Source organism: Hemicordylus capensis, chromosome 12 (assembly GCF_027244095.1).
Source record: "Hemicordylus capensis ecotype Gifberg chromosome 12, rHemCap1.1.pri, whole genome shotgun sequence".
Lineage (NCBI taxonomy): Eukaryota > Metazoa > Chordata > Lepidosauria > Squamata > Cordylidae > Hemicordylus > Hemicordylus capensis.
The window spans coordinates 20,596,203-20,620,459 of NC_069668.1; the positions used below are offsets into that span (position 1 = coordinate 20,596,203).

The 24,257-nt window shown below is 49.0% G+C and overlaps 1 protein-coding gene across 1 annotated transcript; it reads left to right on the plus strand.

Annotated features, from left to right (window-relative positions):
* The first annotated feature begins 1,846 nt into the window (after window positions 1–1,846).
* Window positions 1,847–22,946, plus strand: SPNS3 (SPNS lysolipid transporter 3, sphingosine-1-phosphate (putative)). The gene is made up of 12 exons (XM_053275264.1): window positions 1,847–2,547; window positions 5,635–5,699; window positions 7,065–7,201; window positions 8,060–8,211; window positions 9,436–9,502; window positions 9,738–9,892; window positions 12,361–12,513; window positions 13,185–13,374; window positions 14,717–14,782; window positions 18,020–18,118; window positions 20,836–21,010; window positions 22,554–22,946. The coding sequence occupies exons 1-12, from the start codon at window positions 2,357–2,359 to the stop codon at window positions 22,616–22,618; spliced, it is 1,515 nt and encodes a 504-aa protein (XP_053131239.1). The 5' UTR covers window positions 1,847–2,356; the 3' UTR covers window positions 22,619–22,946.
* Window positions 22,947–24,257: the final 1,311 nt, after the last annotated feature.

The following is a 24,257-nucleotide window of genomic DNA, read 5'->3' on the forward strand; positions in this document are numbered from 1 at the left end:
TTTGTTTGTAGTCAGTCTGTGTGATCTTTTTACAACAGCTGATTAGGTGGTCCACTGTTTCATCTGCTTCTTTACAAAGGCGGCACTTGCTGTTTGTTGTTGACTTTTCGACTTTTGCTCTTATTGTATTTGTTCTTAGTGCCTGTTCTTGTGCAGCCAGTATTAAACCCTCTGTTTCTTTCTTCAAGTTGCCATTCTTAAGCCATTGCCAGGTCTTGGTGATGTCTGATTTTCCACTTATATTATGCAAATATTGACCATGCAGGGGCTTATTTCTCCATTTTTCTGCTCGGTTCTTGACTTGTTCTTTCTTGTAGGCCTGTTTTGTTTCATTGGTGTTGAATAGTTTCGCGTTCTTGACCATTTGAAGTGCATCTTCTTCACTGTCCTTGATATATTCTTCAAGGCCTCTTTTCTCCTCCTCTACTGTTTGATGGACTTGCAGCATTCCTCTTCCACCTGAGCTGCGAGGGAGGTAGAGCCTATCGACATCATTGCGGGGGTGCAGAGCATGATTGATGGTCATGATTTTCCTGGTCTTACGATCTAGCGTCTCTAGCTCTGCCTGGGTCCAGTCTATTATTCCTGCAGTGTATCTGATAACAGGTATAGCCCAGGTGTTTATGGCTTGTATGGTGTTCCCGCCATTGAGTTTGGACTTGAGGATTTTTCTAACTCTCCTGATGTATTCACTTCCCATTTTTCTTTTAACTTCAGTGTGTGTGATGTTATCAGCCTGGAGAATGCCCAAGTATTTATAAGGTTCTTTCTCTTCCAGGTTCTTGATGTTGCTTCCATTGGGCAGTTCTATTCCTTCTGTTTTTCTTATTTTCCCTCTGTTCATTATTAATGCAGCACACTTGTCTAGTCCAAACTCCATTGCTATATCGCTACTGAATATACTGACGGTGTTTAGCAGTGATTCAATTTCTGATTGGGACTTTCCATACAACTTCAGATCGTCCATGTACAGCAGATGTTTGATTTGACTGGATGTTTTAGATGTTTGGTATCTGAGGCCTGTTTTGTTTAGTATTTGTGAAAGTGGGGTCATGGCGATTACAAACAATAGAGGGGATAGTGATTCCCCTTGGAAAATGCCTCTTCTAATGCTAACCTGTCCAAGTGTCTCGCCATTGATTATTAACCGTGTACTCCACATGCTCATTGCTTTTTTAATAAATATCTGAATGTTTTTGCTGACACCAGTTGTTTCTAAACATTTTAGTATCCATGTGTGAGGCAGTGAATCGGAGGCTTTCTTGTAGTCAATCCATGCAACACTTAGATTTTTCTTCTCTTGCAATTTTCTTCTCTTGCAATTTTCTAAAATCATTTTGTCAATCAGCAGCTGGTCTTTAATAATAATAATAATAATAATAATAATAATAATAATAATAATATCAATAATTAATTAATAATTAATAATAATAATAAATAATACTGTGTGGGAGGAGGCAATGGTCAACCCCTCCTGTATTCTGAATTTCTATTCTCTCTCTCTCTGTTTTATTTTCTATTTATTTATTACATTTATATTTATTTCCATTTCTAAACTAAGCCATGATTTAGCATTTGCTTCCTAATGGAACGGGGTCATGTTCTGCGACACAGCTGGTCGGAGACCGTAATAAAGTTGATTTGGTCGGATATGTCTCACGAACACCCCCCATCCCATCTTAGCCATGGAGAAGCTCTCGGGCCAAATCAGAGGGTTATCCACTCCTTTGCCGATGATTTCACAGAGAAACGGTCCCCCATCTAGAAAGGCTTTCTTTCGTGCCTCGATTGATTTTGCAATCCCAAACGGGGCGTGCCTGTGGTTGGGTGCATTTGCTATGGGATTGCCATTTTTAACTCCTTTTGGCTTTCCTGACGCCTTCCGCCACACAGCTGTGGTTCTGCAGCCTGGTTAGCTGGATGGAAACAGTGGAACGGATTTTTCAAAAGCCCAGGTTGCTAGCCTGAAAATGCTGCCATTCGGTTTTTAATTTGGAGGATCGCTGATGGCATTTTTGCACGCGGTTGGTTGCTTGGAAGGCACTGTTCTTTTGCAAGAGGATCCGCGAGAAGCGCCAAGGAATTGGCATGCACGCTAAGCTTTGGGCCCCTCTTCCTTTGCCTTGTAGAGCTCAGGGCTTCCTCGCATCTCTTGCAGCAATGGGCTACTGCTCTCTGCAGCTTTGGTGGAGGAGGTTTCAGCCCCTTGGCTTTGCGGGTTGCCTGTGGCAGGAAATGACTGAGCAGAGCAGAGTTCCGCATCAACTGGGAGCTGAGAATCATAGTCCAGTTTGCCACATCAAGGGCAAGCTGAGAATCCCATCCGCCTTACCCGCTGCCCAATTTCCCCGGGGCCATGAGCCAAGTGGGGCCTGATTTGCCACCTCCGCCTCCTCTGCCGATGAAGGTTGACGGAGCTGTAGAAGCCGCCGGGGAGCCACCGAGGTCAGGGCGGGTTTCAAGCCACAGGTCTTACCTAGCAGCCGCTGTGCTGTGCTACATCAACCTGGTGAACTACATGGATTGGTTCACCGTAGCAGGTAAGCCGTCCGGGGCTCAATGTCGGACCAAACTCAACCTGGAGGGCGTTTGATGGCGACGGATTGCAGAGGGCTAGTCTGTTGGAGTCAAGGCAAGACAGAGTCTTAGAATCATAAGATTTTAGAGTTGGGAGGGACCGTAGAGATGATCTCGTCCAACCCCCTGCTCTCACGCTCAGAATGAGGTGTTGGGTAAAATCTAAATGCACAGTCTGAAATGGCCACCCAGCCCTTTTCAGTTGCGAGCCCTCTGGGGACAGGGAACCATCTTTATTTATGCAGTGTTCATTTGTATATGTCAAGCGCTTTGAGATCTTTTGTGGGAAAGCAGTATATAAGTAGCAGTTGCCGCCGCCGCCATCCCGCGGAGGAGAGCCCACCCCGTCATGAGGCAGGCTGTTCCACTGCGAAACAGATCGTCCCCATTTGGACATTCTTCTTCATGTTGAGTCGAAATCTGCTCCTTTTCTTGTGGCCCCTGGACGGCTAGCATTTATTGTGGTGTGTACTAGCGCCAGCTGCATTGGATATGGCATCCTTAGTAGGTTGCTGGCTAGCTAGCTACTGCTAGTAAGCAAAATCTGCATCGGAGCGTCCCAGCAAGTTTGATTCTCTTAGGAAGCTGCCAGATACTGAATCAGACCCTTGGCCCATCTAGCTCAGTATTGTCTGCACAGGCTGGCAGCAGCTTCTCCAAAGTTGCAGGCAGCAATCTCTCTCAGCCCTGACTTGGAGATGCTGCCAGGGAGGGAACTGGGAACCTTCTGCTCTTCCCAGAGTGGCTCTACCCCTCGAGGAGAATCTCTTACAGAGCTCACACTTCTAGTCTCCCATTCATATGCAACCAGTGCGGACCCTGCTTAGCTAAGGGGACAAGTCATGCTTGCTACCACCAGACCAGCTCTCCTCTCTTCATGTAGGACCCAATCAAAACCAGGGTTGTTTCCACCACCCCACAGCAAGCGTTAAATCAGCATAACAAAGCAAGCGAGACTGTACTGCTGGAAATAGACATTGAAAATTGTATTTTATCCTTTTGCACTCCGTGCCACTTCCATTTGATGGCGTTCGAGCCTCAGGGTATTACAGCTTTTTCGCTCTCAGTATATAAATCCCTCCACACCTCTCTCTCTCTCTCTCTCTCACTCACACACACACACACAGAGAGATGTCTGTCCTGCCTTATCACACTTGGCCTTAAGGCAGCTTACAAACCAGAGATAACAATTTGTTTTTTTTAATGACAGTTGTCAACCCACAAAAAGTCACATCTGCAGATGGATGGATAAGTGGCTTCAGGATGCAGACAGATGGAAGCAGGTTGTAGATAAAGAAGCTGATTTTTCTTTAGGGCTGTTCCTGTGTCTTACAGCTCGGAAGCAATACGACTACGAGTACGATTAATATCCATATCTGTATTTGTAGGATAAGCATCCTACCCAGCTCCAGGAGCTGTTCACGTAATTTAATTTAATGTATTCGATTTCTAATTTATTTAATTAATTGAATATTTTTTTTTCTATTTCTGATGTATTTGACATAGTCATGGGGCTGCACTTAGAGTTGATGGGGGCCAAAATTTATGTCTCTTCAAAACTTACGCATTGAATTTGAATCAATTCGATTTGGAACCATTGAACAGAGTGGAGATTCATTCCAACTGATTCGAATTCGGCCAGTCTCGAATTGAATTTGGGTGAATCCAACCTATTCCAATTCAAGGCTGGCTGAATTCAAATTGATTTGAACAAATCTCCACTCTATTCAGGGGTTCCAAATTGAATTGATTCCAATTTGAATTCGAATTGATTTGTGCGGATTTCGTGCACATCCCTAATAATGAACCGTAATTTAAACAGGAGTACTGCCATACTGACCTGTACTGACTCTGGTTTATGTGCTCTCCTTTTAACTTACACTGCTTCTTCCCACAGTAAAGCCCCCAATCTGGGAAGAGCCCTGATGCTACAGTTAATCAGGATTCAAATGTGATGGGTAACTACCGATAGAATAATAGTAGCTACAGTTCTATGTTACCACATTTACCCAAATACAAGATGACTCTGAATTTACGACGAGTCCCTTAAAAAAACAAAGGGTTAATACAGGTGATACCTATACTTAGCCAAAAGGAAGGGGAATCTGAATGAAAAACTCCCTGGTTTCTAACAGCAAAGAACATGGCGGCAGGGGGAAACCTAGTTTTGGATTCAGGTTAAAATAGTAGTATGTAGTTAGTATGATTATAGTTACCGATCATACTTTAATCCTGAATTATTGCAGTGATGGGACTATGGTCAGTACAAATGTGTGGGTTCTCATGTCGGCACCACAGGAGTGTTCCCAGCTCACCTATCATAGTTTATTACTCCTACTCCTCCTCCTCAAATATTTATATACTTCTCTATAACTATATTTAACTATATAACCCTAACTAGCCACCTAATGGCGCAGCGGGGAAATGACTTGACTAGCAAGCCAGAGGTTACCGGTTCGAATTGCCACTGGTATGTTTCCCGTATCGGGCAGCAGCGATCTAGGAAGATGCTGAAAGGCATCATCTCATACAATGTGGGAGGAGATGGCAGTGATAAACCCCTCCTGCATTCTACCAAAGACAACCACAGGGCTCTGTGGTCGCCAGGAGTCGACACCGACTCGACGGCACGCTTTACCTTTATGATCGCATGGGTCATGAGAACGTGACCTTCATGGAAAGATCTTTAGATCTGGGTTCAGATCCCCACATGGCTGTAAAGCTTGGGCCAGTTGTTACCTTTCGGGAGCACCTACCTCACAGGGTGGTTGTGACGAGAAAATGCGAGTCGAGGAGATTGGCACACTGTGTGTGCTGCGTTGGAGGACAGGTGTGTGTGTGGGGGGGGAACCAGGATCATCCCTAGAGAGCTCTGGTGTGGGGCAGGGCCTGAGGCAAACCAACTCCTTCCAATTAATGGGGGTTAAAAGAGCGAGGCCTGGGGCGCTGGCCCTGCTCGCCCTGCCCTAAAGACAGCTGGGTGGAACAACAAAATAAGAGATGAGAAATAAACTCCCTGCCACTCTGCAATGCTGGTGAATCCTTCTCTGTTACAAGGGTGCTCCAAGACATACAGAAATACTTCAGCCTCGACGACAGCACGGCAGGTCTGCTGCACACAGGTAAAAGGATTCTGCCTATTCTTGACCATGACCAATCGTAACCATTTTAGTGGCGTACATTCTTGGCTCTACGTCAAATGTCGTCCTCCACTTCCCCATCTGAATCCCTTGTCAGAGTGGAGCAGGGATCGGCAGCCTCTTGGAAGGGGTCTGCCCAGTCTTCATCCGTCCGCTCTAATTTAAGGTTTCGTCGTGTGCCAGTAATACATTTTTAACGCAGAAGGGCTATACAGGAGGGTCTCGATATTTGTGGAGGTTCTTTTTCACAGCACAACCACGGATATGGAAACTGGGAATATCGAGTCCTTGCGGCAATGGGGAATTTGGGGTTAGGTTCTCGGTTGAGGGGAAACATCCACAAAACGTCGAATTCTGTGGTGGCAGGGATGTAGGGGGGAGCTGCCAGTGCCTACTCTACTTAGCTGCACCACCTGAGTCACGCTGTGCCCTGGAATACCCCCCAACTGGCTGGAAATCGCCCTTTTTTCCCTTTTTAAAAAAATGGACAGAGCCATTTTGAGGCTCTAAAAAACCAAACGGCCCACCGGAGATTACCTCCATGGTCCTTTCTGGCCACGCCTGACCTACGGATATGCAAGGTCAACATGTTCCCCCCACACACACATACTTTCTTTCCACATTTGAGAAGGTCAGGTGTCTATAATCCGACTACAGATACGCAAATCTGTGGATAACTATCTAGCGCCAAAGATATTTAGGGCTTTATACGTTAGAACCAGCACCATAGATTTGTGTAAGGGCATTATAATACTAGCATTTTTATTTTCAGTCCCCTTCGTAATGATCCCTAGCATGGAATAGGTCTTTTCCACAGCTGCCATGCACTGAGTTGACACTTTCAATGAGCTCTTATCCCAATGAGTTGTTATCCCTCATCCAGCCCATCACCGCCTCTAGACTGGCATTGAGGGCAGTTACGCCTTCTCCTGATGGTGTTGACATGGAGGAATAGATTTGGGTGTCATCAGCATGCTGGTAACACGCTGCGCCAAATCTCCCGATGATCTCCCCCAGAGGTTTCACGTAGACGTTAAAAAGCATTGGAGACAATATTAGACCATGACAGGCCATGGGGCAGGGAGTCCATGGCCGAGTGGGGGCAGCAGTGGTGGGAGCTGCCAAAAAATGTCGCCACAGGCTGTTGTCAACGTTGCTTTGTTTCTGCCTGGCTATGATTCTCGTGGGGTGTTTCTCAGAAAGAGGAACCACAGGAAATGCCCATAAAAGGTCTTGAATTCAACCCAGAGGGCCTCCCCACTTGAAAACTAGAGACGCCAGCCCTGCTGAAACCTAAGCAACACCTTCCAACTTGGTTTCCCTCCCCACCCACTCACCCCGTGCCAGGTTTCATCCTCTGCTTCTTGTTTGCGGCACCCCTTTTCGGATACCTCGGCGACCGATACAATCGGAAAATCATCCTGAGCGCTGGGATAGTCTTCTGGTCGGGCATTACCTTCGGGAGCTCGTTCATCCCCGGGACGGTAAGAGACAATTATTTGGTTTTTTGTAGACTGAGCACTAGGAAGACCTAGATGATGACTTAGAGCAGAAGCTCCTGGCCTGTGGTCCTCCAGATATTGCTGGACTACAACTCCCAGCATCCCCGGCTACAGTTCATTGTGGCCAGGGATGATGGGAGTTGTAGTTCAGCAACATCTGGCAGGCCGCAGATTGGGAACCCCTGGCCTAGAGCACCAGGTTTTGGGGGGATGCGGGTGCCGCCGCCCACCACACACAATACCCACCACGGCTCCCAGTGGCAGCTGGGGTGGGGAGGTAGTGAAGAAGCAGGTTATGCTTCTTAAATCCATCGGATTTTTGCTGCTGATGCTCTGTCCCACCCTCCCCAGCCAGCACCAGGCCGCCCACCACATTCAGTTAAAATTGACAGGAGAGCTGGTCTTGTGGTAGTGAGGACGAGTTGTCCCCTTTGCTAAGCAGGGTCTGCCCTGGTTTGCATTTGGAGGGGAGCACTGGAAGATATTCCCCTTAGGAAGTGGGGCCGCTCTGGGAAGAGCAGAAGGTTCCACGTTCCCTCCCTGGCAGCATCTCCAAGATAGAGCACAGAGAGACTCCTGCCTGCCACCTTGGAGAAGCCGCTGCCAGCCTGGGTCGACAATACTGAGCTAGAGGGACCAAGGGTCTGACTCAGTATATGGCAGCTTCCTGTGTTCCTAAAATTATATTCTGGATGAATAGTGGATAGATGTTGACATTTTTGCCTGCCTGAATTAGTGCGCCTCCCAAAAGGAAAAGTGTGTCGATGGAAAGGAATACTTGGCCAGATATTCCTGCAGGCCTTTCGGATCTTCATGCATCTCCTCCTCCTTTTCCTCTAGATGGCCTGGCTGTTCTTCCTGGCACGTGGTCTGGTCGGTGTTGGCACCACCAGTTACTCCACCCTTGCACCCACCATCATCGCCGACTTGTTTGAGAAGGACCGCAGGACTTGGTTGCTCTCCATCTTCTATATCTTCATTCCGGTCGGAAGGTAGATTTGTCTGCTAACCCTAACCCTAACCAAACCACAGGGGCTGGCGTCCAGACGAACGCGGGATTAGGGCAATGAACTGTACAGATGTGATAAGGTGGCATAGCTGTGCGGACGTTCACAGCTGCGCAATGTGATTGCTGCTCTCGTGTTAGTCTAGAATAGATGGCAGCCGGAACTGGGCAAGGAGCAGAAGAGGGTGGCAGAAATGACCAGGGGGCTGGAAGACCTTCTTTATGGGGAAAGGCTATGAGGAAAGGTATTTGGGGGGTTTTACGGTTAGTAAAATGTTGGCTACAGAAGAGGGCAACCCAGATGATCAGAGGTCCAGAGCACCTTCCTTCCGAGGCAAGGCTACAGCGTTTGGGGCTTTTTAGTTTGGAAAAGAGGCGACTGAGGGGAGACATGATCAAAGTGTATAAAATTATGCACGGAGTGGAGAAAGTGGGTCGAGAGAAATCCTTCTCCCTCTCGCATAACACCAGAACCAGGGGTCATCCCATGAAACTGATTGCCAAGAAATTTAGGACCAACGAACGGAAGTACTTTTTCACACCGCAGATAATCAACCTGTGGAATTCTCTACCACAAGATGTGGTGACAGCCAACAACCTGGATGGCTTGAAGAGGGGTTTGGATAGCTTCATGTGATGTCTATCAACGGCTACTAGTCGGAGGGCTACAGGCCACCTCCAGCCTCTAAGGCAGGATGCCTCTGAGTACCAGTTGCGGGGGAGTAACAGCAAGAGGGAGGGCATGCACAGACCTCTTGCCTGTGGGCTCCCCAGAGGCATCTGGTGGGCCACTGCGTGAAACAGGATGCTGAATGGGCCTTTGGTCTAATCCAGCAAGGCTGTTCTTATGTTCTTATGGAACATGATAGAGGTGTATAAAATGATGAGAGCAAGGAGAGAGGGAGAAAAGCTCCCTGGGACTTTTACACACATGGCTTTTAGTTCACATCTCCTCTGGAATGGAGGGTGCGAGTCCACATATCAGCTCCAAGACAGGGCTGAGAGAGAGATTCCCACCTGCCACCTGGGAGCAGCCGTTGCCAGTCTGTGTAGACAATACTGAGCTAGATGGACCAAGGGTCTGACTCAGTAGGAGGCAGCTTCCTGTGTTCCTCTGTTGCTCTCCTCAGAGAGGTGAGTGAAGACATTTGACTTTTTGAGCATAGGCATTAAAACTATAAGCAAAATAAATATTTGTTCCTTCTTACAGCGGGCTCGGTTACATCTTGTCATCTGGAATGGCCCAAGCGACTGGCTTCTGGGGCTGGGGATTTAGAGTGAGTCCGTCGTGCTTTCCGGCGGGGTCTGGTCCCCTCGGAGAATCCCTTTTCTCACGACAATGAAGTACCACCCAATGTGGGGTTCTGCTCGTCTGCTCTTTGCCTGTGAGACTTCCGCTGGATTAGGAGCCTCTTTGGAGAAGAGACGGACAGGTTAAGGGAAGCAGAAACATCCGTGGATGCGTTGGGGGTCTGTCCCTTGATGATTCTTGCTGTTGCCATCACTTTCTAGGTTACCCCCTGTATGGGGCTGGTGGGCGTGGTTCTTCTGGTCACCTTGGTCCCTGCATCAACCCGCCGTACCGTCGAGACGCACGTCACAACCCATCCCAGGGAGGCTGGCGCACACTCAACTTGGTCCCAGGATGTCTGGTCTCTGTGCAAAAAGTAAGGGGCTTGCCAAGTTCCTAGTCCTTGTGGCTGGAGAGGGTTTCTTGCGGCTGTGCACGCGAGGCCTTCAGACCACACTCCAGGAAAATAAAACAGCACTCCTCAGGGGTCTGGGCAAAGCAGGGCATCTTGTGCACTCAAACCCACTTTTCGATTCCACACGAGGGAGGTTTGACTGCCGCAGCCTGCGTCGCTGATGCAAACTGAGCCCAGCTAAGGTTAAGCCGCAATTACTGCTGTTGCATTTGTCTGATATAGATCTGAGGTTTGTGCAGAAAGGCCATGGGTGGAACCTCTTGATTTCTTGGCCGTTGAGCCTTTATAAGTGAAATATAGTGAAACTACGCACAGAACAGTTGTGCCCTAGTTTTCATTTTCACCCCTTTTTGGGAGTCTCTGTGCACGTGGCCAGACATTTGGGCGGCAGGAGTGCCCAAGTAAGGAGGTTTCACCGCCTCCGCTGCCATCCCTGCCTCAGTCTCCCCTCTCCCACATCCTGCCTTAAGGTGAGGGTGAGCCTGAGCGCTTCCTGGGGGCCTGGAGGAGCGAGGCACTCTGGTGGCGAGGTAGCCAGAGGGAGAGGAGGAGGCAGCAACCTTAGCCCCCGGGGCAACGGAGGCCAGCAGTTGGAGCTGCTCCAGACTGCTGGTGCCACAATGCCGCGGCTTGTGGGCACAGTTTCTATTAGTTGCAGCTGGGTTGCGGCTGCTGTGGGGGCGGGGCTTGCCATGTCCTATTTGCCACGACCCACCTTAGGTGTGCGTATACACACACACACAGAGACAGTATTATTTTTCCTTTATCCTGCTGAGGATAACACATCATGCATCTGATGAAGTGGGTGCAGCTGAGTCTTAAGGGCGGAGAGCTGGTCTTGGCAGTAGTGAGCATGAATTGTCCCCTTTGCTCAGCAGGGTCTGCCCTGGTTTGCATTTGGATGAGATACTACATGCAAGAATTGCAAGCTATTATATCCTTAGGGGATGGAGCTGCAGCTCAGTGGAAGAGCAGCTGTTTGCTTGCATGCAGAAGGCCCCAGATTCACTCCCTGGCAGCTATCTTCAGGTAGGGCTGCGAGAGACTCCTGCCTGAAACCTGGGGGAGCCACTGCCAGTCAGTGTAGGCTAGGGGTTCCCAAGCTGGGATGCTCCAGATGTTGCTGAGCTACAAATCCCATCACCCCCAGTGACAATTTACTGTTGCCAAAGAGTTGTTAAAACATAAAGCTTTCCAAGGAGGGAAAGCTTAGGGAAGAGAGCTGGTCTTGTGTTGCAAGCATTACTTGTCCCCTTAAGCTAAGCAGGGTCCTCCCTGGTTGCATATGAAAGGGAGACTAGAAGTGTGAGCACTGGAAGAGATTCCCATCAGGGGATAATGGGGCCGCTCTGGGAAGAGCTGAAGGTTCCCAGTCCCCTCCCTGGCAGCATCTCCAAGAGAGGGCTGAGAGAGACTCCTGCCTGCCACCTTGGAGAAGCCGCTGCCAGTCTGTGCAGACAATCCTGAGCCAGATGGACCAAGGGTCTGACTCAGTATAGGGCAGCTTCCTATGTTCCTATGTAAAGCTTTTTAAACACCATAGCAGATCAGGGCACTGCAGATGGTCAGGACAATAAAATTCTCAAGCCACCACAATGAAATGATTCCTTTGTCCACTAGAGGGTGCTGTTGCCTTTCACAAATCTTTTCTAGGGCTTCTTAAATATTTCCCTTGGCACAACTTTACTTTCAGGGCCAAAGGAGCCTATTCGGCACACAATCTGCCCCGGGGATACTACAAGATCGCAGTCCAAAGCTACACCGAAACCTTTGGCTTGTGCCGCACTTGGGCCCCCTCCTTTATAGGCTGATGCCCAGAATCCTCTGGGGTCCACACTGGCCTCCTCCGTGGGTTGCCAGGCTTACCCTTGTGCTTCTTATCCTTAATGAGACTAAAAGAGCTGGTCTTGTGGTGGCAAGCATGGATTGTCCCCTTAGCTAAGCAGGGTCTGCCCTGGTTTGCATTTGGATGGGAGGCTACCCAGTGTGAGCACTGTGAGATATTCTCCTTGGGAGATGGAGCTGCTCTGGGGAGAGCAGAAAGTTCCCAGTTCCCTTCCTGGCAGCATCTCCAATGAGATAGGGCTGGGAGAGAGACTCCTGCCTACAGCCTGGGAGAAGCTGCTGCCAGTCTGTGTAGGCAATGCTGAGCCAGATGGACCAAGGGTCTGACTCAGTATATGGCAGCTTCCTAGGTTCCTAACTATATTTAGATGGGGTTGGGGGGCGGGGGTTCCATGGTGCTTCATAGGGAAGTAGAAGCTTAAGGTAGACCTCCACCCCAAGGGGGTGTGTGTGTGTCACAATTTCCAGTTTCGATAGGATTAGTCTGTTGTGGGGTAAACAACACAGAGTCCTGTGGTGCCTTTATTTTGGCGGAAGTCTTTGAGGACTGGGGCCCAGTTTAAATGTCTTTGTTTCACTGGCAGCCGGAGTTTCGTATGCTCCTCGCTGGGCGTGACCGCCATGGCTTTCATCACGGGAGCGCTGGGCTTCTGGATGCCCGCTTTCTTTGACAGGGCTCAGATCGTCCTTGGCCTCATACAGCCGTGCCTGAAAGAGCCGTGCAATGCCACCAACAGGTGAGCCTTTTTCCTTCCGAGTAAGCCAAAGAAAGTTACGGGGACTACCCTGAAAGAGGCTTGAGATGTGGGTTAAACAAACAAACAAAGCAGGAGCCACTCCTCGCTGGAGACTGTCCTCATCATGTGGTCGCTGCAGGTACAATCTTCTGTTGCAAATGGGTCTTGGTGGGGAAACAAGTCCTGCCAGTTTAAAGTTGAAGGGGCTATGCACAGCACTGATTGGCCAGGGACTGAAACGTCACAAAGCACTTCTGTTCTCCCTGCAGTAGCTTTTCAGCTTAAAAACAAATGACTGAGGGTTTAAAACATACACAGAGAGTTCTTTATTTCTTTCTTGGCATATTTCCCTCCCTCCCTCTCTCCCTCCTTCCTTCCCTGTCTGCCCTCCTTTTCTTCTCTATTTATCCTTACCTAGCCTTCAATTCCTTTCTTCCTTCTTTCCATCTCTGTCCATCCATCCATCCAATCAACTGATCTTCCTTTCTTTGCCTATCTATCCATTTGTTCACCCAGCTCTCCAGAGCTGGGCAGGATCTAAAATATGTATTTTCAATACATTTGTGTTTTGTTTCTAAAATACTCTGATTTGCTCAGGTATTCCGTATTTCATATCTAAAGTCCTTTTTAGAAGTATTTTGCCCACCTCTCCACCATTTCCTCTCTGCCAGCCTGATCTTTGGGGGCATGACCATCGCCACTGGCATCCTGGGGGTCGTTTCCGGAGCCAAAGCGGCCAGAAGGTACAAGAAGGTTAACGCCAAGGCTGACCCTCTCATTTGCGCCCTGGGCCTGCTCGCCTCTGCTCCTTGTCTGTATCTGGCAATCATGCTGGCCGGGGAGAGCATCATGGCTACCTACGTAAGTGGCAAAAAGTTGCCAATTTGTTCTCTGAACTTTCCTGGGCCTTGAGAAATTCCAGGGTCATCACTGCTAGGCTTGATTTTCTTTGGATAAGAGAAAGAGAGCACTGGACACACACACACACACACAATATATATATTCTGAACTCACACAGTAGCAAGATTTCTTGTTTAGAGCTGTTTAAAGCTTGGAAAAAAAGTCTGCTCTGCAGCCGTGCAGAACACTTCAGAAGACAAACACCCGTGAGATCACGCCGGAAGGATTTGTCTTGCATGTCATTTGATTTTTATAATCACTGCAAGCAGAAGTATTCTGCCTGCATAGATGAAGTCTGTGCAAGTATTCAAGACTGGAGGCATGACAAAAAATGTTTCGCCTTTACCGACAACTGAGGGGAGGTTTGTTTGTTTTTTTAAAAAAATGCACTATTCTCCCCCACTCTTCAAATATGCCCACACCGGCCAGTGGGTGGTCACGTTCCCACAGCCCTTAGACCTGGCGGTCTATCCACGTGGACAGCATCTCTGTGAGATTTAAGCTGTAAAAGGTGGCTCGGATATGAATTGTATTGGCCAGGGATCTCAAACTGCATCATTGGCAGCTGTCATGTCGAGTCAGGCCCTTGGTCTGTCTAGCTTAGTACTGTCAGTGCAGACTGGCAGCGACTTCTCAGGAAGGAGATCTTCTCAGCCCTATCTGCAAATGCTGCCAGGGACAGAACCCGGGGCCTTTGGAGGGGAGACGACATGTTCGAGCACTGGAAGGTATTCCCCTCAGGGGAGGGGGCCGCTCTGGGAAGAGAATTTGCATGCTTGCATGCAGAAGGTCCCAAATTCCTTCCCTGGCAGCATCTAGGAACATAGGAAGCTGCCATATACTGAGTCAGGCCATTGGTCCATCCAGCTCAGTATTGTCTACCCAGACCAGCAGCGGCTTCTCCAAGGTTGCAGGCAGGAATCTCTCTCAGCCCTATCTTGGAGATGCTGCTAGGGAGGGGACTTGGAACCGAGATGCTCTTCCCACAGCAGCTCCGTCCCCAAGACAGGGCTGAGAGAGATTCTTGCCTGCAACCTTGAAGAAGCCGCTGCCAGTCTGGGTAGACAGTGCTAAGCTAGATCGACCAATGGTCTGACTCCGTATAAGGCAGTTCCCGATGTTCCTACGAATCAGTAGGCAGTGCCCGCGAAAGCAGAAGAGCCAGTCTGGCGGAGAAATATATCTAAGGGAAACAGCAGCTGGCCGCTGTGTGAGCAATAAATATATTTTCCAGGGGCATTACTTGGTCAGTGGATAATGCTACAAGAATACAATCTCTTTTATCTCTCTCTCTCTGTTTCAGATTTTCGTTGCCCTTGGAGAATTTCTGATTTCTTTAAACTGGGCTGTTGTGACCGACATACTCTTGGTAATTTCAGTTGCCTTTATTGTCATATCGATCTTGCTGCTAATCTGATACCTCTATTCTTAGTTCTCTGTGTCTCCTGTCTTTTTTTTTCTTTCGTGGTACCATCAAGCCAGAAATATCTGTATTGTATGTATATACAACTGTTTGTGTGAACAAAAACATAGGAAGCTGCCATCTACTGAGTCACATTGGTCCACCTAGCTCAGTATTGTCTTCACAGACTGGCAGCGGCTTCTCCAAGGTGGCAGGCAGGAATCTCTCTCAGCCCTATCTTGGAGAAGCTGCCAGGGAGGGAACTTGGAACCTCAGATGCTCTTCCCAGAGCGGCTCCATCCTCTGAGGAGAATATCTTACAGTGCTGCTCACACTTCTAGTCTCCCATTCAGATGCAACCAGGGCAGACCCTGCTTAGCTAAGGGGACCATTCATGCTGGCTACCCCAAGACCAGCTCTCCTCACACAATGACTGTGCATGCATTCCCTTTCAAGGTGAACTGGTCCAAGCCCCACTAAAATGCAAGGCGAGGACAGGAGATGGATTACTGTGCATGCATTGGACATAATATCTGAATAAACTGCACATCTGCACAGGGGTTGAGAGCATCAGCTAGCTTTGCATTCAGGCAGAAGGTCCTAGGTCCCCTCCCTGGCAGCATCTCCAGGTAGGGCTGGGAAAGGCTCCTGCTTAAAATTCTGGAGAGCTGCTGCCAGTCAGTGTTGACTGAGCTAGATGGACCAAGGGTCTGACTCAATATACGGCAGCTTCTTGTGTTTACCGAGAGCACCCATGACTCATGAAGTAGGTGCATAATGTGTCAGGTCTAATCTCCAATTAGGGCCGGGAATGACGACAACTTATGGCTATTACTGCAAATATCTATAGACCACTTTTCCACACAAGTTCTCAAATTCATAGTGAATGAATGAATAAATGAATGAATGAACAAATAATGGTCTCCTGCCTTCAAGCAGCTCACAGTCTAAAAAGAAGCGTAAGGCAATACCAGCAACAGGCACAGGAGGCATGCTGTGCTGGGGTTGGATAGGGCCGGTTGTTCTCCTCCTGCTAAATGCAAGAGAAAATGGTGGCTGGGCATGATTGTTGCCACGGTTGAAGTTTAGCCATGGCCGGAGAGCCGAGGTTGCACACCCCTGCTGCAGAACCTCTATAAGAGGCTTGACAATAAAATATGTTGACATGTCTCTTCACCTAGACTTTTAATTAGATGTATGGAATTCATCCTTGTTTTGCATTTGTTTCAACTTTGTTTTGAATCAGCGTTGTTTTATTGTCAGCCGCCCTGGAGACGCAAGTTTGGGGCGGAATACAAATATGTGAAACAAAACAAAAACAGAACAAAGTGAACCAGGGTCTTTCCCCGATAGCAAGTTTTACTGTGGGGTTTACTGTGAGGCTTTACTGCAAGTTCGGGGCATATCGGATATGCTGACGCAAAACGTGGATTTTTTTTTTTTAACCTGGACATGAATCGGGCTAGGCTCCAATACGCATCGATTTCGACTCGTGGCGCCCACAGTGCCCTGTGGTTTTTTCTTTGGTAGGATACAGGAGGGGTTGACCATTGCCTCCTCCTGCACAGTATGAGATGATGCCTTTCAGCATCTTCCTATATCGCTGCTACCCCATATAGACTGGGAAACATACCAGCAGGGATTTGAACCAGCAACCTTCTGCTTGTTAGTCAAGCATTTCCTCGCTGCGCCACTCAAAACCCGCCCGCCTGGGAATGCTCTGGAGTTGTCTTCCAGGAGGCCCCTTTCCCCATGATGGTTCTCTCATATTTAGCAAGGGGAGAGCGACTGTTCCTATTCAGCGCAGCTCCCCAGTGGTTTCTTTCCCCCCACAATTTGGAACCTCTTTGGGGCAGGGAACCACCTTCTCCCAGCTTTCGCCATGGAAACTGCTGTGAGAACCTTTCTGTGGCAAAGCAGGGCCGGGCAGGTGCTTCATGAATAATAAATGAGCTTTCCCCTCAGGCAGCCTCGTTAAGGGGCCCCTGCCAGCTGGGCCAGGAATGGGCACCATCTCCAAATGTCAGGTCTCTCGTGTTCCGCTGACTGGGCCAAGATGGGCACCTTCTCAAAATGGCAGCATTTTCATATACAGTTGACAGGGCCAAGGGACACCTTTTCAAAATGGCGTCTCCCTCATATTCAGCGGACGGGGCCAAGGGGGTGCTTTTTCAAAATGGTGTCTCTCCCATATTTAGCAGGGGGAGAGCCATTGTCCCTATCCAGCCCTACTGCCGCATCTCTTCAGTGGTCGTTGCATGCTGGTGTCTCCCTTGTGCTGCTTTTGAGACTGAGAACCCCTTGGGGACAGAGAACCTTTTTTTTTCTTCATTGCTGTTGCTATGGAAACCACCTGGGGAAGCTTTTTTTTTTTTGGTGGAAAATTAAAGTGGACCGCTCAGATGCTCCAGCAATTAAAAAAAAAAAGTGGCTGCTCTTCTATTTAGCTGAGGAAGAGTAAGTGTCCCAGTTCAGACCATTATGGCCTCCCTCCCAGTGGCTGTTGCTAGGGTCTCTATTGTGTTTCCTTTGATACTGGGAGCCTCTTTGGGGCAGGGAACCATCTCTAGGCCCTCTTAGGGTGTACAGTGAAGGAATCATCCCTGCTGAATGGGCCAAGAGGGCTCTCATTTTTAGGCAGTCAGGCCCAGGGTGGGCACCTTTTCAAAATGGCGCCTCTCTCATACTGGGCAGGGGGGAGCAACTGTCCCTATTCAACCCAACATAGCAACTCACCAGTGCTGGGGTTTTCTTTGTCCTTGTCGTGTGTGTGTGTGTGTGTGTGTGTGTGTGTGTGTGTGTGTGTGTGTGTGTGTGTGTGATTTGGGCCACTGTGGCTGAGGATAATGGGAGTTGTAGTCCAAAAACATAGGCAGCTGCCGTATACTGAGTCAGACCCTTGGTCCATCTAGCTCAGGATTGTCAACCCAGACTGGCAGCAGCTTCTCCCAAGGTTGCAAGCAGGAATCTCTCTCAACCCCTCTCTTGGAGATGCTGCCAGGGAGGGAACTGGGAACCTAGATGCTCTTCCCAGAGCGGCCCCATCATCCCCTGAGGGGAATCGCTTCCAGTGCTCACACTTCTAGTCTCCCATTCATATGCAACCAGGGTGGACCCTGCTTAGCTAAGGGGACCAGTCAGGTCGGAGCCACAGGAAGGATGCACACAGTGCTGACCCTTTGGCATTTCTCTTGGTCTTTGCAGTACGTGGTGAAGCCCGAAAGGCATTCGACGGCTGTCTCTCTGCAGCTCTTCGTTGCCCATTTGCTGGGTGATGCTGGCAGCTCCTACCTCCTTGGAATCGTGAGTTTGAGGGTTTGAGGGTTTGCAGGAACCTTATTCAGGGTGGGCAATGGGGTGTGAGTGTGTGGGTATTTTGTCATGTAATCTCTTGCTAACACAGTATGGGACTTTGTGCTGGGGGTGGCTGGGATTCTGGGGTAGAACCCCTGTTTTGCATGCAGAAGGTGCCAGGATCCATCCTCGGCCTCTCCAGGTTGGACTGAAACCCCAGGGAGAGGGCTGCCAGCCTGTGCTGACACTACTGAGCTAGAGATAACGAGGATGTGACTCAGTCTGGCAGCGCCCTGTGTTCATTGGCAGCATCCATAGCTCAGTGGGAGAGATCTGCTTGCATGCAGAAGGTCCCAGGTTCACTCCCTGGCAGCATCTCCAGGTAGGCATAGGAAAGACCTCTTCCTGAGGCCCTGGAGAACTGCTGCCAGTCAGTGTAGACAATGCTGAGCTTGACAGACCGAGGGTCTGACTCAGACCAGGGTTTTCCCAACCTGTGGTGCCCATTTTGAGATTTGGGGACTCTGGACATCCCCAGGTGTTGTTGAACTACAACTCCCATCATCTTCAGCAGCCTGGGGATGATGGGAGTTGTAGTCCAGCAACATCTGGCGGACCCCAGGTTGGGAAACCCTGGCATAGATGACACTGAGCTAGATGCTGACTGAGTAGAAGGCAGTTGTGGGTGTCCATCAACAGCATCCTTTGAACGGAGAAGGACCCTCTTTAAATCACTGGCACCATCTTCAGGCAGGGAGTAGACAAACCAGTTGTGTCCGGCAACAGAAAGCAGCTTCTGGACTAAATGGGCCTTTGGTCTGATCCAGCAAAGCTTTCCTTACGTTATTTTTACTGCTCGGTTTGTATACCGCCTTTCGTAAGGCATCCTAAAGCAGTTTACAAGAGTCAAAACACAATGAAACTCCTTAGAAATCACATTTAAAACCTTAAAGTCAGTTAAAACAGTAAACGCCATCACACACCAAGAAGCAGGAGAGCCGAGAGACCAGTCTTTAGAGCTGCTTTTTAAGAGCAGCCACAGATGTCAAAGGACGGACACTTATTAGCCACAGTAGTTGGGAATGGAACTTGCATGTGCAGAAGCAGTATATCTATTTATTTAAAGTATTTATACCCCACCCCTCTAGGAGACTACTGCTCGGGGCAGCTCACAACAATAATTAACCAAAGTAAAAAAAAGTTAAAAGTCAGGCTAAAATCACAATCAGAAGAAAGTTTCAAATTAAGAGTTATTTTAAAAAGTATAAAAACTAAAGAATCTACCAGATATAACCAAAGATGGAGCATTAAAAAGCCGCTTTAAAAAGATGTGTGTTTAGGTTTTTAAAAAAATGCTCTTAGTAATATACCTCTTAGTACTTATTTGTTTATCAAACTTGCATAGCACCTCAAACTTACATCTCTGGGAGGTTTGTTTTATTTATTTTAACATTTATATCCCACTCTCCCTCCGGGGAGCTCAGAGGAGCTCAGTACATGGCTATTTTTATCCTCACCGCAACCCTGGGATAGGATAGGCCGAGAGAGACATGACTGGCCCAGAGTCACCCCGTGAGTTTCAGGGTTGAATGCGAATTCGAACTCGGGTCTTCCTGGTCCTAGCCCAACACTCTAACCACTATGCTATGCTGGCTTAGTTAAAGTGAAAGCACAGATTAACACAGAGAAATAAAGACCTGAACACAATTTAAAACACCGTTAAATTAAAGAGCTTGGACTTTTAAAAAGTTGTCAGGGATGGGGAGGCTCTGATCTCAACAGCGAGTGGGTTCCAGAGTCTTGGGGCAGCATCAGAGAAAGCCCGTCCCTGCGTGGCCACCGGACAAGTTGGAGGCAACTGCAGATGGACCTCTATGGATGATCTCAGTGGGTGATGGGGATCGTGTAGAAGAAGATGGTCTCTTCAATAGATGACTCCGAGATGACCACAAAGGCACCAAAAGCTTTGGTGCCTTTGTGGGCTTCCCAGAAATATCTGATTGGCCACCATTAGGAATTGCTGTCCGAGATTTTGCAGCCAAATGCTGCCTTGACCCACACCCTGGTGGGGGCCAGCCCCCTTTCAAAATGGACCTTTGCAAGCTTTGAGAGCGGCATGGTTTCAAGGCAACGCATGCGAGGAGAGGTTTATCGACTGCTGCTAGTCAGAGGACTACAGGCCACCTCCAGCCTCCAAGGCAGGATGCCTCTGAGTCCCAGTTGCAGGGGAGTCACAGCTGGAGAGAGGGCATGCACATCCCTCTTGCCTGTGGGCTTCTCAGGGGCATCTGGTGGGCCACAGTTTGAAACAAGATCCTAGACTAGATGGGCTTCCTTGGGCCTGATCCAGCAGGGCTGTTCTGATGTTCTTATGACTCTCCTTATGAAGCTTGCAAGGGTCAAATGGGTCCCAAAGAACCGCTCTGATGGTGGTGTCAGCACCTCGCCACGCTGATGCTGTTGCTCCAGTAATCTGCCGCCCGAAGCAACCGTCTCACCTTGCCTCGTGAAAGGGCCGCCCACAACTGTGGGGACAGGATTCTGGACCATTCCGGTCGCATCTGGCTGGGCTCGCCTTCTATCCTTCCTGCGTTGCTGCGTCAGATCTCTGATCATCAGCATCTCCGATCCTAACTCCCAAAAGTTGCTAGGTAGTTCCCCCCCCCTCACACACACACCCCAACCAGACACCACTGATGAAATCATGACTTGTTTCCACCTCCCAGATCTCTAGTGCCATCCAGAAGAGTCGGGGAAGTGCTTCCCACTTCTCATCCTTCCGGAGCCTGCAGTACAGCTTCGTCGTCTGTACCTTTGTCTCCGTCTTAGGGGGAGGCTTCTTTCTCCTGACGGCCTTATACATCGAGGAAGATCAGAGGAAAGCAGCCCCTCCAGTCCAAGGTGACGCAAGCGTTTGCCTCTTGTGACAGGATATGTCTGTACTGTAAGCTTTGCAGAGTTTGCTGTGGTAGCACTCCTTGGGAACCTGGGGAACCCAAGAAAAAAAAATAAGACGGCTGTGGGGAGACATGATAGAGGTCTATAAAATCATGCATGGTGTGGAGAAAGTGGATAGAGAGAAATTCTTCTCCCTCTCCCATAAAACTAGAACCAGGGGTCATCCCCTGAAACTGATTGCCAGGAAATCTAGGACCAACAAACAGAAGTAGTTTTTTTAACACAACTCATGATCAACTTGTGGAATTCTCTGCCACAAGATGTTGGGGACAGCCAACAACCTAGATGGCTTTAAGAGGGGTTTGGATAACTTCATGGAAGAGAGGTCTATCTAGAGAAGAAGAGCGGTCTATCTATCTCTTCATGGAAGAGAGGTCTATCTAACTTCATGGAAGAGAGGTCTATCTAACTTCATGGAAGAGAGGTCTATCTATCTGGAAGAGAAGGCTACTAGTCTGAGGGCTATAGGCCACCTCCAGCCTCAGAGGCAGGATGCCTCTGAGTACCAGTTGCAGGGGAGTCACAGCAGGAGATGAGAGGGCCTGCCCTCAACTCCAGCCTGTGGCTTCCAGCGGCATCTGCTGGGCCACTGTGTGAAACAGGATGCTGGACTAGATAGGCTTCTTTGGGCCTGATCCAGCAGGGCTGTTCTTATATACTGTAGTTTGCCAAGAGTTGGTGGGAAATTCCTTTGGGTGCTACCCCATCTGGGTTGCTGCATTTCCCGTGGCTCCTAGAAAGTGCATTTCCCATGGCTGCTAGAAGACAAGCTGGGGTAGTTCTGCCAAAATGATCAGGGCCGGGAGCACGTGCCCTACAAGGAAAAGTGAAAGCGTTTTTAAGGCTTCTGGATTTTGAAAAAAGGCAATGAAAAGGAACATGATCAAGGTTTATCAAATGATTTTGCATGGTATGGAGAAAGTGAAGAGGGAGAAGTTTTCCTTCCTCTCTCACAGCACTAGAAGCAGGGATCGTCCCATGAAACTGGTTGCCCGGAAATATAGGACTGACAAAAGGAAGTACTTTTTTCCATACTGCACACATTTAATCTGTGGATTTCACTGCCATGTGATATGATGATTGTCACAAGCTTAGAGGGTTTCAGAGGGAGATTAGACAAGCTCACGGAGGACAAATCTATTCATGGCTACTCGTCTTGAGGGCTATGTGGAGCCTCCATGAGCAGAGGCAGTCTGGCTGTGAATATCCATGGCAGGAGACGAGACAGTCCCTCACTTCTTGCCTGTTTGCTCCCCAGAGGCATCTGGTGGGCCACTGCAAGGAACAAGATGCTGGATTAGATAGGCCTTGGGCCTGATCCACCTGGGCTCTTATGTTTCTTGGCTTCCCCCCCCTCCAGAACCCCAAAGACTACCAACTGGGGCCAGGTACAAAATGGGGGGGGGGCAGATGCACAATTAAGATGAAGGCACCCGGCGTTTAAAGGGTCAAAAAGAGGAAGTTCCATTCCTATCTTTGTTTGCAGGCACTGAGAACAAAAGTTACATCTCTGATGAGGCAGAACTCAGAGGTGGCATCCCTGCCATGTAGGAGGACCGTTTTCTTCCCTTCATGGTGAGGCACAGAAGACTTGAATACCAACACGCCCTCCATCTGGGGAGGAAAACAAGCTTCCGTGACTGACGTCTGCATGTGGCATTCCATTCGTGCCCGAGATCGTGTGGCAGCCCTCCATCCGCACCTCTCAAACTGGCTCCGGGGTTTGCCAGGGAATCTGGTGGCTCCAGAAGCCAATAATGCAGGACTGATGAAGCAGAGACTCTCCCCACTTTACATTAAGGAGGCACAAACCAGTAGAAGACACGTCATATATTTATATACTGTATGCTCAACTCTTATTGAAACTTGGTACACCACAGCTCCGTTTGACTGTCGTTCTGTGGCAGAGCATCTGCATCGCATGCGGAAGGTCCCAGGTCCAGTCCTTGGCGGCATCTCCAGGTAGGGCTGATTGAGAATCCTGCCTGATGCCTTGAAGAGCTGCTGCCGGTCAGAGTGGACAATCCTGAGCTAGACAGACCATGGTTCTGACTCGGCAGGAAGCGATTCCTCCCCCCGTTCACCCAGCAAAATTAAAACAAAACAAAACAATGCTATGGATCTGTGTAAAGGAGCAAGGCACCTTTCTTGTAGGTCTTCTGCCCAGCGTGATGCATTTTATTCCACTGCATTTATCAGGGCTGTTCACACAACCTTAAACTGGAGGAGGAGCACCCAGCCAGGATAGGAGACTGATGGTTGTGTGTTTGCAAAGACCAAGGTAGAAGGAGAGGAGAGCTGGTCTTGGGGCAGCCAGCATGAATGGCCCCTGCCTTCCATAGCCATTGGCTCAAATGCTGTGATGTCACAGAAGCCTGGATGTGTTTGCTGCCCTGCCTGGCAAAATGTCAGAGAGCTTGGTCATTAGCATCCACTGGGCAGGAATCGGAGGCAAAGGATCAAACGCTAGCACAGGGGTTCCAGAGCACAAGCCCCCTGATGAGTTGGACTACAAATCCAGAGCCTTTGGCCACTGTAGCAGTGGGTGATGGGTGCGGTAGTCCAACAACATCTGAGGATCCCTGCTGATGTGTGAAAAAAGGACAAGAGCCAGTAGGCAATGTGGACGGGCAGAGTCACTCAGGAGCCCTTTGCACTCCGACCTCCATCTGCGGCCGCTTTCCACATTCGGCAGCAAAGAAATCCGTGGGTTCTTGCACCATGGCAGATCCCAATAGAAGCATAATTTGAGGCTTGATCTATAGCCAGAAAAGGAAGTGTGGCGCTCCTAAAATAGAAAGCCGAGGTACTACAAAGCACCTTTACAGGTTGCTTTCTCGGGGGGGGGGCGTGTGGCAGCAACGCCCCCTCCCAAAAGAGAGAGTGAGAGAGTAGAAGCCTCAATAACACCCTTGCAAATGCTCGCATCTTTTCTCTAGTGATCTGAGCGTAGATAGCACAGCACTGAATTAATGTATCATTCCTCCCTCCCCACTGAAAGCTGTATTCAACCGAGATTTGAACGTTGTTTCATTTCAGTACCTCCAGGATCATAGAGGTGATGCTAGAAGGGCTATAGTGAACTCTGACTAGTCTCCAGGCACCTAGACCCACTTTGGGTTGGTCCCTCCCCACTTTGGTTGCGTTCAACTAAGATTTGAGCACTGCCTCATTTCAGGACCTCCGGGAT